This window comes from Cygnus atratus, chromosome 1 (assembly GCF_013377495.2).
Source record: "Cygnus atratus isolate AKBS03 ecotype Queensland, Australia chromosome 1, CAtr_DNAZoo_HiC_assembly, whole genome shotgun sequence".
Taxonomy (NCBI): Eukaryota; Metazoa; Chordata; class Aves; order Anseriformes; family Anatidae; genus Cygnus; species Cygnus atratus.
The window spans coordinates 139,775,845-139,788,526 of NC_066362.1; the positions used below are offsets into that span (position 1 = coordinate 139,775,845).

Below are 12,682 nucleotides of genomic sequence, written 5' to 3' on the forward strand. Positions count from 1 at the left end.
TTCCCCTCCAAAAACACTCAAAACCACAAAAATTCTGCTAACCCTCTTGAAGATATTCAAACTAACACTGCCAAGCAGTCACATACAAAAAAGAATGAGCCTCATATTCCAAAAATTATAAAGCAAATTAACATAAATTGGTGAGGTTGTTTTTTTTTTTCCCCTTCCCACAGTATAAAATACATCCTTGTCATTTTCCACAGCTTTTTTTTTTTCCTTTTTAAACCTGAAACCTTTTACTTTTGTAAATATCCATTCTAAATTCCTATTGCAGAAAAGCTGACAGTAATCAAAATGGCCATAGGTTATGCACTTCCAAGGACTTCCTTGGTGTTAATCAGTGTTTTCAAAAAACACATGCACTATCCAACTTATGTCATTCAAACCTATAGGGAGTGCTCAAACTTAGGCAAAATTAGACAATTTCAATTTACACATCCCTGTTCTTCAGGTGTGGGTTAAAACAATCAGGAGCCATTCGACTTCAACATTCAGCAGGGCTATGTCAAGTAGGCCTTGCACAAAATAGCCACAAATGTTATTTTCTGCTCCACTACATGAGTTCAGATCTCACTTTAGATTATTAAGAGATCCTTGCCACTGTTATCCCTGACAATATTCTCAGGTCTCAGAAATGAAATATTTAAAGACTCAATGAAAGCTAATTACTGTACTGCTATACTCAACAGAAACATTAAATTCAGTTCAGTAAAACATTTGGCATGGAAAAACAAGCTATAGGAACAAGTTGGTGTTCTGTCACACCGTAACAGACCTGCCATTCATTATGTCAGTTGTGGTAAATATTTCCATTAGAAAGCTTGTTTACCAAGAATTTATTACTGGAACTATTAAGCAGCTGCACCTCAAACTGACTTGGCAGACAACATTTGGTGTGAATTCAAGGAGCTTTTCTATTACTTTAAAAACAACAACATAAAACAAACAGCACCTGTTATGTAGGTTCACAAACACAAGAGGGCTTTTCTGCTTTTAATTGCCACAATCAGATACATCTCCCCACAGGGCAACTTTTCCTGATGCTGTTGTGGTTTAAGGTAGCAGGCAGCTCAGCACCACCCAGCCATTCACTCACTCACCCCCAGTGGGATGGGGGAGCAAATCAGAAAAGAAGGTAAAGCTCATGACAGAAAGACAGATTAATAGGACGGAAAAGGAAGGGAAAATAAAATAATTATAACAACAACAACATATACAAAGGCAAAATACTGTATTTTTGAGGATCCTGTGGCAACAGAAATACAAATCACAATAAATATTGAAATGGCCTATAATGATAGTTCAAAATGACAATGATAGTCCTAAGTTTTTAAGTCGAAATACGTAACAACATTCTAATTAGTGGACTTCCTTTGAGAAAGCAATGGGATCCAAGATGCTCCCTTTTTTCTAAAACTGGAATGACTTTCTTCAATAAGTAGAAATACCAAAAAAGATAGTATAATCCTCTATTGCTGAGACTGTTCTTAACACACGAGGTAGACACAACTACCTTAGCCCTAGCTACAATTTTTCAAAGCATAATAATGAACACCGTCTTCCCACATTTTCACAGAATCACAGAATCGTCTAGGTTGGAAGAGACCTCCAAGATCACCGAGTCCAACCTCTGACCTAACACTAACAAGTCCTCCACTAAACCATATCACTAAGTTCAACATCTAAACATCTTTTAAAGACCTCCAGGGATGGTGACTCAACCACTTCCCTGGGCAGCCCATTCCAATGCCTAACAACCCTTTCGGTAAAGAAGTTCTTTTCCTAATATCCAACCTAAACCTCCCCAGCGCAACTTTAGCCCACTCCCCCTCGTCCTGTCACCGGGCACATGGGAGAATAGACCAACCCCTACCTTGCTACAGCCTCCTTACAGGTACCTGTAAGAGTGCAATAAGGTCGCCCCTGAGTTTCCTCTTTTCCAGGCTGAACAACCCCAGCTCCCTCAGCCGCTCCTTGTAAGACTTGCTCTCCAGACCCCTCACCAGCTTTTTTGCATAGGTAATTAGTATTTACTTGTTCCCCCAATTCCCTCACCATTAAAGTAGAACATACAAAAATATATATTTTCTTCAGACCTACACATGCTGACTTTTGAATTACAGGGCTGACCTAAGACACTTGCTAGCAACGCTTTCCAGAATTGCCATTGTGCACGTGACTCATCCTAATAAAAAAAAACAATCCACCTAAGATCAATATTTGTTGGTTACAGTTACCCTATTCATATAGTAGAGGCATATTATTCTTAAAAAAATTATTAAAAAAAAAGGACAACATTCACAGCGTAACTTTGAAGAGAAAAACTTGATCAAAAAAGAATCAATGAATTCATACACTTGATTTGAAATATATGTAGGCTTTTTATACTACTGGCACAGGATAAAAAAGATTCTGCCTTTAATCCAAGGAGGTATGGCAGTCATATTTCTCAACACATACATCTTGTTGTGAAAGCTATCCAAGAAAGTCTTTTAAAGCACAGCAATCAACTGGGAGAGTAATTTGACATGTCACACAGCAAACTTGAATTTCATAGGTCAGACTAGTTTGGTACAACATAGAACAAGGAAACTACTGATCCTCACTGTTGTGCTAAGCCAAGGTGAAGACTTAGTCTTTGATTATGTACCCATGCACAGAAGTTGACTAATTGGATTCAGTTCAGAACTGCAGAAAGGGCTCCTTCACAAGAAAAGTATCCAGTCAATCGAGCCAAAGAAACTTTGCTCTACCAGACTATAGGTATTGACCTTAAAAACACATGTAAAGTATGTGAAGAAAGGAAAAAGAAATCTACTAACACAGCAACACTTAAACAGACACTAAATAAACAATTTATTTTGTATGTCTAGGACTATTCTGTTGGCAAGACAGTAAAAACCAAAACAGCAAACAAGTCTCAGTAAATCCAAAGGAAAAGTCACTTTTAGTCCGCTAACAAATCACAGATACTTTTATTTCAAGTCTTTTTATTTTTTGATTTTTAAATAGGTCAACTTGGAGTCTTAGCATGGTGTTTTTTCTCAAGCCCTAAAGCAAAATCTAACAAAATAAATTAATGCTACCCTTCACAGTTCCCAACTTTCAGGTACAGGGACATTGTGACATGCTCCAGCAAGACTGCTGGTCTGGACAATCAATGGACTGAGCCTGCAGGGCACAACATTCTGGAGCACACACCATGTTGCACAGTTGTAATTGTAATTAGAAGCAGACCAACCAAACACAAACAGAATCAAATTGACTTCTTTTGAATTCCCTTATGACCTGCCAGAGAAACACTGGGTTTGAATTGCGTTTATCAAAAAAGCTCCAGATAAAATTAAAAGAAAAAGTAAAGAGGAAGACAACATTTAAAGCAGCAAAAGAATTGGAGGAAAAGACTCTGATGATCACAGTTTCAGCTAGACTTCAAATACCCCAGATGATTTCACTTTAGTTTATTATGACAGCCTCAAATTCTACCTTCAAGCATTCTTATAAAGCAAGCAGCTTTAGATACGAGACCAAAGACAAATAATTACTAACCTTTCTACATTGACAGGCTTGTCAAATTTAAATAGAATATAGTCCCCAGCAACCGGTGTGACAGCCCAGAAAAAATCTTCCCCTACATAGGTTTTTTCTAGTGTATGCCCTTGGTAGACTTTTAAAGATGTGGAAACCTCTGCAGGTGGATTCACGTGAATTTTATGCAGCAATGGTTTCAGGAAGTCTTTATCCTAATTGAAAGACAAACATTATGCTGGTCAGATTTTTATTTTTTTTTACTGTTTTCCTCAAGTAGTTACACTTAAAATAAACACTTGGAAAAAAAATGGGAAAATAAATGCATTACTCATTTTTGAATATATCAGATCTTGTAATCTAAGTAATAAGATGAACATGCCATCAAGTAAAAAATAAAAATATTCACTAACAGATATCCACAAAAATAAGCTAAGATTGGTAGTTCTTATACTTGATAGCAACCAGATTAAATCAGATTTCATTCCAACTGCTACAACACAATTCAAAATGCTAACCAAGAAAATGCCTGCTTTCTCAAAGGCTAAAAAAATTGTTCATTGAATCAGCCTGTTCTAGGAAGGAAAGAAAAGTTTAGCTACTAACTGTAAGTTTCTGGATCTTCCCTGCCAGGGAGGAGTGGAGGCCAACGTGCTGGAAAAGAGAAGGCCTGAACCGTATTCGTAGGTTTGATTTCTGTCGGTCACAATGTTTCTGAAATGAAGAGTGGAGGGATAAAAAACACATTAGTAAATTCAACAAAAGGTTGCTGAGTTTTTACTGAAAATATGTGATGTTACATGAACCAAAAAGACTCAACAAGAACCTAGGCTTATTTATTGAATTCTTCTTGGTTTTGTTCCAGAAATCAAGCAAGACTGCTGTGCAAATATAATACTAGTTAATAAAGGAGAAATTTACATCTCTTCCTTCTTGCACAGAACTCATTTATTCAGTCTTTCAGCAAGGGAGCTACTACTTGAGGAATGAAGGACAAAAATTCTATTTTATCGCCATTTGGAACTTTCTCTATGACTGTTATCCAAGTAGTAGTATACTGCAGAGCCTCAGCAGGGGTTACAAGAATGAATTTATTTTAGGAGTGTTACATACAGAAACTAACCAGACTTTTTCTTTCACCAGCTACCGCATCCATCTCTGAAATCTGAAACAACAATTATAATGCTTCTGAAAACTGTCTCTGAAGGTTTATTTGAGATTAAAATTGTGATAGGAAGAGAGATTCTTTCAGGATACACAGTATGCTAGCCTTCAATTCACCAAACTCAACTTGTTCACTAACATGAAAACATTTCAGAAGCTTCTTAATAAATCAAACTTACGGCATCTTTCTCAGGGTTGCACACTTTCACCCAGAGGATATGGTCCAGAAGCCAATCAATCGGTTTCTCCTTATAAAACATAAATATGAACTCTACAATAAGAGTGATATCTGGAGACTGGAACATTTTACCTGCAATGACATTAAAAATAACTGGAGTTACTTTAGATTAAAGATAGTGTTGTATTTTGAAATCACTGAGATAATGGATAAGTATGTGCCATCACAAGGTATGTTAGTGATGAACAACTTGAAATCTCAATGTTATTAAAAACTCTATATTTTTCAGAGAATCACAGAATGGTTTGAGTTGGAAGGGACCATAAAGATCATGTAGTTCCAACCCACCCCCCATGGGCAAGAGACACCTCCCACTAGGCCAGGTCGCTCAAAACCCCATCCAGCCTGGGCTTGAACACCTCTAGGGATGGGGCATCCACAGCTTCTCTGGGCAACCTGTTCCAGAGCCTCACCACCCTCTGAGTGAAAAATTTCTTCTGAATATCTAGTCAAAATCTACCCTCTTTTAGTTTAAATCCATTACCCTTTGTCCTGTAGCCACACTCCCTGACAAAGAGTCCCTCCCCAGCTTTCCTGTAGGCCCCCTTTAGGTACTTTCAGGCCCCTTTAAGGTCTCCCCAGAAGCTTCTCTTCTCCTGGCTGAACAACCCCAACTCGCTCAGCCTGTCTTCATAGGAGAGGTGCTCCAGGCCCTCATTATCCTCATGGCCCTCCTCTGGACCTGCTCTTAATTGTTCCATGTCCTTGTTATGCTGGGGGCCCTAGAGCTGAACACAGCACTCCAGGTCAGGTCTGAGAGAAGAGCAGAGGGGGAGAATCATCTCCCTCATGGTTAGCTTACTGGGCTGCAAGTGAACATTGCTAGCTCATGTTGATTTTTTTTTTATCCCCCAGTACTCCCAAGTCCTTCTCCTCAGGGCTGCTCTCAATTTATTCTCTGCTTGGCCTGTATTTATGCTCGGGATTGCTGTGATCCAGGTGCAGGACCTTGCACTTAGCCTTATTGAACTGCACAAGGTTTGCAGGTGCCCACTTCTCAAGCCTGTCCAGGTCCCTCTGGATGGCATCCCTTCCCTCCAGCGTGTTGACCGCACCACACAGCTTGGTGTCATCAGCAAACTTGCTGAGGGTGCACTCAATCCCACTGTCCACGTCACCAACAAGGATGTCAAATAGTGCTGGTTCCAATACCAGCCCCTGAGGAACACCACTTATCAACTGGTCTCCACCTGGACATTGAACCATTGACTACAATTCCTTGAATGTGATCATCCAGCCGATTCCTTATCCACTCAGTGGTCCATCTGTCAAATCCATGTCTCTCCAACTTAGAGACAAGGATATCATGGGGGACAAATGTTTTGCACAAGTCCAGTAGATGATGTCAGTTGCTCTTCACTTATCCAATAATATTGTGACCCCATTGTAGAAGGCCAAAGTTCTCAGGCATGACTTGCCTTTAGTGAAGCCATGTTGGCTGTCATCAATCACCTCCTTATTTTCCATGTGCCTTAGCATAGATGCTAGGAGGATCTGCTGCATGACCTTGCCAGGCACAGAGGTGAGACTGACTAGCTTGTAGTTCCTCAGGTCTTCCTTTTTTTCCCTCTTTAAAAATGGGGGTTGTTTCCCCTCTTCCAGTCAGTGGGAACTTCACCAGACTGCCATGATTTCTCAGATATGATGGACAGTGGCTCAGCAACTTCATCCACCGGTTTCCTCAGGGCCCATGGATTTGTGCACCTTCAGGTTCCTTAGATGGTCTCAGACCCAATTGTCTCCAACAGCGGGTAGGAGACTATCCTACATTCTCCCAGTCCCTGCCTTTGCCTTCTGTAACTTGGGCAGTGTGGCTAGAGCACTTGCCAATGAATACTGAGGAAAAAAGGTTGTTGAGTACCTCAGTCTTTTCCATATCCCAGGTAACCAGGTCTCTCATTTCCTTCTGGAGAGGGCACAGATTTTCCCTAGTCTTTGTTTTATCACTGATGTACTTACAGAAGTCTTGTTGCCCTTCATGTCCATAGCCAGATTTAATTATATCAGGGCTTTAGCTTTCCTAACCTGACCCCTTGCTGCTCAGACCATTTCTCTGTATTGCTCCCAGGCTGTCCTTGCTTCCATAGCTGTCAGCTATGCAAAACTAAATAAAACAGAACAACTATTCAAACAAGAACTCATTGCAATGTATCTGGATGCCACTAAAATATTCAGCGTGTACTACAACACAGTCTTGTTAAGAACAGATATTTTCAGTCTGCAAAAATAGAGGAAGAAATGTTATGGATGTGCGTCTATTATTCTCCATGTTGTAAATTTCAAGCATCCGAGACATGGAGCTGTTGCAAGTGTTATCTGTCCAGTCACACAAGTTCAGCTTTTGAAGGTACAAAAAGCAGAGATGGACCACCAACCACTAATTTTAGATCTTTTTCAAAAATAATAAAAATAAAAAAAACCACTATATCATGACACAGTACAATATGGAAGCTGCATCTGACATAAGCCCCAATTATTTCATCCTTTGGAATGATGTTATGATCATAAAGGAGACCATTCATGCAGCTGGGTGGAGAAGGAAGTGTGGTAACATACATTAACTGACCTGACATTGCTAAATCAGGAAGTTGTCCCTTACACAAACCTTAAATTTTGCTTTTTTTACTGCAAAAACATTGACACTACTTGTTAGTGCCTGCTGCAATGAGGTCCTCAAATAGACATCTCCACTTGAAAATACTGTGTGTGACTAAGTTGAGGCTCCACTAAACAAGGGACAACTCCCACTAAACAAAGGACTACTGCAGAGCTTTCTTGTTTAAAGACATAAGAAAGATGTCATGGTTTTTATTAGTATATTGTTACTATTTGCATACTTATATTGTTGTCATATTGTTTAACATTATTTGTAGAAGTAAATATTTAAAATTGTGTAGGAAACAATCAAATGATTTGTACAATATTGTGTAAAATATTCATGTGGAATAACAGCTCATTCAGCTTGTCACACTTCCAGCTAAACGGGCTCCCAATTTTCCTGATGATTCATCTCTGCCTACTGCTTTCAACAACACAGCACAGGAGAAGGGAAAAATACAAGAAACCCTAATCAAAGATCAGCTGAAAAATGGAGGGGCTCATCAAGTGTTTGTGAGACTGAAACCGTCATTTCTGGATGACACCTGTCGAGGCAGTCTGTCAGTCACACCTGCTTCCATAGGAAATGGACCTTTCCATGTGGTGACAGAGATGCACAATACCACACGACCAGAAGACAAAAACGTCCTCACACTATTGTTCCAATCCCAGTGGAAGCTGACTGACTGAAGAAACAGTTTATCCTCCTCCAGGAGCTATATGTACTCAAGCTGCTCTGGAATCCTTTTCTTTCTCTACTCAAGGACACAGCATAGCACCACATCTTCCTTTGATTACCTCATCTTCTGAAGAGTACAAAGATTGTAGCCTTCAGTTGTCATCTGTGGTGAAAAGACACTCACAGAACATGCCACTTAAAACCTGAATGTTAAGGTAAAGGATCCTTACCTACAATTAAATAAGCAGAGAACAAGACTGAAGGGAAGAGTAGGAACATACTCTTTCTCCCTAATTTAAATTATCCTAATTTCATCTAAAAGAGAAACAGGATATATTAACTATATACATATATATACTTACTTCCATATGGCAAACTGGCATAGGTCCAGAGGCACTCTCCTCTAAGCTGGCATTGGCATGCTACTGTCAACATTGCAGTCAGTCATCCCTGACTCAGGGAAGACTCCAGGTAATATGGTGATGTTACAGAACAGACCAGGGAAATAAAACCAACAAACCAAACAAAAAAACACAGCCTGACACGTTCAACTGCAACTAGTCAAAAGATGCTAGGTAAGCATCAGCTGGCTGTACCTCCTGCACCAGGACCTTCAGACCCAGCTGGCCTCTCTGTGTTACACTCCCCAGCTTGTGGAAGGGTTCAATAGTGCAGGCAAAGCCTTCCCATGGTAGTTCACAATGAGCACTGGAGCAAAGACTGACAGGCAACACCCTGCTCCTCAAGCCTGAGACACCTACCTTGACTAACACTGCCTCTAACCAAGGACAGACACATACACGCTGCTTGCTGAAATGCTGTCACCACCTTTCACACACAACTTGGCACAACTTTCCCCCAGCTCCTCGCCCTTCAGTACGACACAACATCCACCCATCAGTCATTTCTGTCAGCTGCACGCTACCATGGATCGCTGCCCCAGAACACCCTTCCTACAGCAGCCCAAGAACAGGCCTCCGCAGGGAAGCCTGCAGCAAAACAGTTCTTCAAAGCTCTGGACCCCTGACCATCCACAGCTATTCTTTGCGATGTAAGCAGCCCAGTACATTGAACAGCCCAGCCCCTCTGAATCCAAACCAGCCAAGCCCTTGCCTAGCCTCTCTTTAGTGAGGGTGTCGGCAGCAGCCTGACTCCCCTGGGGCATAGCCATGGCCTGAGAACAAGCAGCAGCATTTGCCTGAGCCCCACAGTCCTGTGACCTCCCACAGAGCTGTGAGCCATCAAGTCATTCAGATGCCATCCAAATCCAGCCTGCAGGTTGCCCATTGGCCATGCCTAATATGTAGTCAAAAATCATTAAGCCAGAGACCTAAGCAAAAATAAGAGTCTACATGTACTGCCTCAAACCAAAGAGGAAATGAAAGAATTGAAGCAATGGCTAGCCTTGCACCACATTCATGCACTTGTTAAAGTGCCTGGGAACAGACAGGCATCAGGGAGACACTGCTGACAAAACTTCAGAGGTTTCAGATTCTGGGTGCACACAAGCTACACTTGCAAGGAAACTTCAAAACACAAAAGAATTAGACTCAAAGGTAAGATGATGCTCCATAAATCCCTAGAGGTTTACAAGATGTGGAAGAAACTCTCTCTTCTTTTCTCACTTTTGTTTTATTTACATAGACAAAAGTGAGTGCTAGGGCTGAAAAAAATATTGTGGAACATTTTTTTGCTATTTATTGTGCCCTTCCAAGGCTTCCATCTCATTTTCAGTGCATTTAAATGCTATCCCTAGTGAACTGTTCTGACCTTCTCACAGCACTCTGTTGGCAAGTTTAAGACACATGCAAAATAAAAAAAAAAAACAAAACACTTTTTCTACAGTTCTCTAAACTGCAAAGATTCATTTGCATTCTTCTGTATAAGCACTATGATGCATGTATTCAGTCTACAACAATGATAACTTTATACCTGTGAGCACATATTTTCTAACTACAGTTCAAGCCTTTCAATGTTTTCCCTGTTTATGATATGCAAATTACTGGCCTTAGAACCAGAATGTCTTTAGAGTTATTTATATCTCAGATATTTGACTTGATCTATTCTTTCCCAAACTTCCACTTATATGAACAACTTGAGCAAAACTGTAATCAGAACAACTTAAAAAAAAATCAGAACAGGCCTTAAAACATCAGGATAAAATAAGATCCAGAGAAACTGCAAAATTCAACCAAGAGGCTTATCTCTGACTGCTCCATTAAAAAATTGACAGTTGACATTATAGCAACAGGACAAGGTATTGCAGATCCCCAGGAAAGCACTTCAGCTCACAAGCAGCTGGAAGACACATCGGTGTTTCTCATGAAAGTCTGGCAGGACTTTACTGTGTTATGCCAGGGACTACAGCGCAGCCCAGAATCCAAAAGATACACCTCCTTCCACAGAGCTTCCCAGGGAAACAGCAAACATCTCACACATTATTTATTAGACCCTTGACAGCACTTAGGGTTATGCTTTCAGTATCAAAAAATAAAATCTAAAAAAAAATTTTAAAAAATCAAAGAAAGCAACTTCTGCTCTATGGCAGAGGTGACAGAATTCTGTAATTCTGCTGTCAGCCTAAACAGTTGCATTTGCCACTTCCTCATGTACTACTTGCGTAAGCTAGATTTTCAGTTCAGAAATACACTATGACAAAAAACACTTTCCTAGCAGAATTTGCAAGCTGATCAAGGCTTGCAATAGCTTACGATGAATCAGTCATACCTCTTTTCAAGTTACTACTTCTGAATCACTAGCAATTCAGCACTCTACTTTCTCTCTCAGATATCTGCACGTAAAAATCATCCCAAATTGCAAGCAACTACTCTTGCTCTTCTCCCTAGCTATCTGCATTACCAAATTATCATACTATCAGTCTGCATCAAGATCCATAAAGCAATAGTAGAGACAAGACAAATCTATATTACTTGCATAAAACTTCTATGCAGGATATAGTTACAGTACACCAATGTGTCTCCAAGCCAGAACTATTAATCCCTTTCATGAACGCTAATCCTTCTCTCAAAACTTAAAAACAGGATAAGTAGATAAATTCAGTGGAAAAAAAATAATTTTCTAGGTAAAAAACAACATTAAGATGTGCAACTGCAGCTAAATGCATCTGAAAATCTACTGATAGGATCTAATTAGATACCAGGCAAGCAAATATGATACAAGGACCATAACAGGGATGCCCAGCCAAAGGAGATAACAAATACATGTAATCACAACTATCTTTAGAGCCTACACTGCAAACAATCAGCATGTAGACAATACAGGAACAACAACAACAACAACCTTTCAAATATTTTTATACAGCTTTGCGTATGATTAAGCCAAATCTCAGTATTAAAGAGAACCATCTAACTAACCCTTCTGGCTTAGACTGTCCCCTCTATAGCAGGGCTGAGAACATAGGGACGTGAAAGGCAAAATACGAAAATAAGCTTTCTGAAATATATTTGCAGGCGCTAGACAGTGCTTGCCCCAAACTGTTGGTTTTATGCCCATTTTGATATCTCAGTATTATAAAAATGCAAGTTGCAAGTGTCGCACTCTACTATTCCATCTGTACTGCGCTAATTAAGCAAACGCAGAACGGAGGTAAGTTGCTTCTACAGCCTAGAAACTTCACACAGAATTTACATTCAAAGTGCAATTAGGACAGGAGTTAAAACTCTAACCCCATCTAAGTCCACAATTAAAAAAAAGTAGAAATAAAGCTTAATCAGATGTCATTATTCAAGCAATTTCTCCAGCCACAAGAACCACAAAGAGCCAAGAGTTGCAAATTGGCCCCCTAGCAAAAGAGACAAGTCTATTTAAGGCAAAAGCTCCAGTAAATTATTTAAATGCTTATTTCTCCATGATAGGCAGCTCCATTTCCTGTTTCTCTCTCCAAGGCTGAGGCAAAGATACCAGTTACATATGTTGCAGCTGAAATCGTTCTCTGCTGGTAGCCCAAGGCAACCAAGCAGACTGGTTATGTGGGTAGCCAGAAAGGAGATTAGGAGACCTCCCTCTGCCCATTTCCTCTCTTGCTCTTCATCATAGATGAGACTGGCAGGCAAACATACAAAGCACAATTTTGTAACCTAGCAGTACGTTAGGAGATAACTGCTGGTTTCCTTTCAAATCTATCAGTCTCTGAAATGCTGAATATCAGGAAACTATTGCCTCAGCAACACATCTGTTGCTGAGCTCTAAAAAGGATAGTATAGGAACCTCCCCAGCCTGATTTAATTTAATTTTTCCTCATGTATCTCCAACTTGGTGCTTTTCATTAGTTCAGGACACATCACTGCAATAACAAAATACCTTTTCAATGTGTAAAATCCCTTCAAAACTTCTTTCATTGTTTTTCTGTTAAGACTAGTATCTCTGTAAAAATGTATGAGTGTAAGACAGAACAAATACTCATGAAGTAATTTCATCAGTCCCCTGGTAGTCAATGCATGAGAGCCCCAGATGCT

At 40.0% G+C, this 12,682-nt stretch overlaps 1 protein-coding gene across 1 annotated transcript in view; it reads right to left on the reverse strand.

Annotated features, from left to right (window-relative positions):
• The window catches only part of MGAT4A (alpha-1,3-mannosyl-glycoprotein 4-beta-N-acetylglucosaminyltransferase A), a 71,832-nt gene that overhangs the window by 11,614 nt on the left and 47,536 nt on the right, over positions 1-12,682 (reverse strand). Inside the window, exons 10-12 of the mRNA XM_035558056.2 lie at positions 4,872-5,002; positions 4,135-4,242; positions 3,550-3,743 (exon numbers count right to left, since the gene is read on the reverse strand). Of these exons, the coding sequence (XP_035413949.1) occupies positions 3,550-3,743; positions 4,135-4,242; positions 4,872-5,002 (433 nt within the window). The remainder of the gene's footprint in view (positions 1-3,549; positions 3,744-4,134; positions 4,243-4,871; positions 5,003-12,682) is intronic.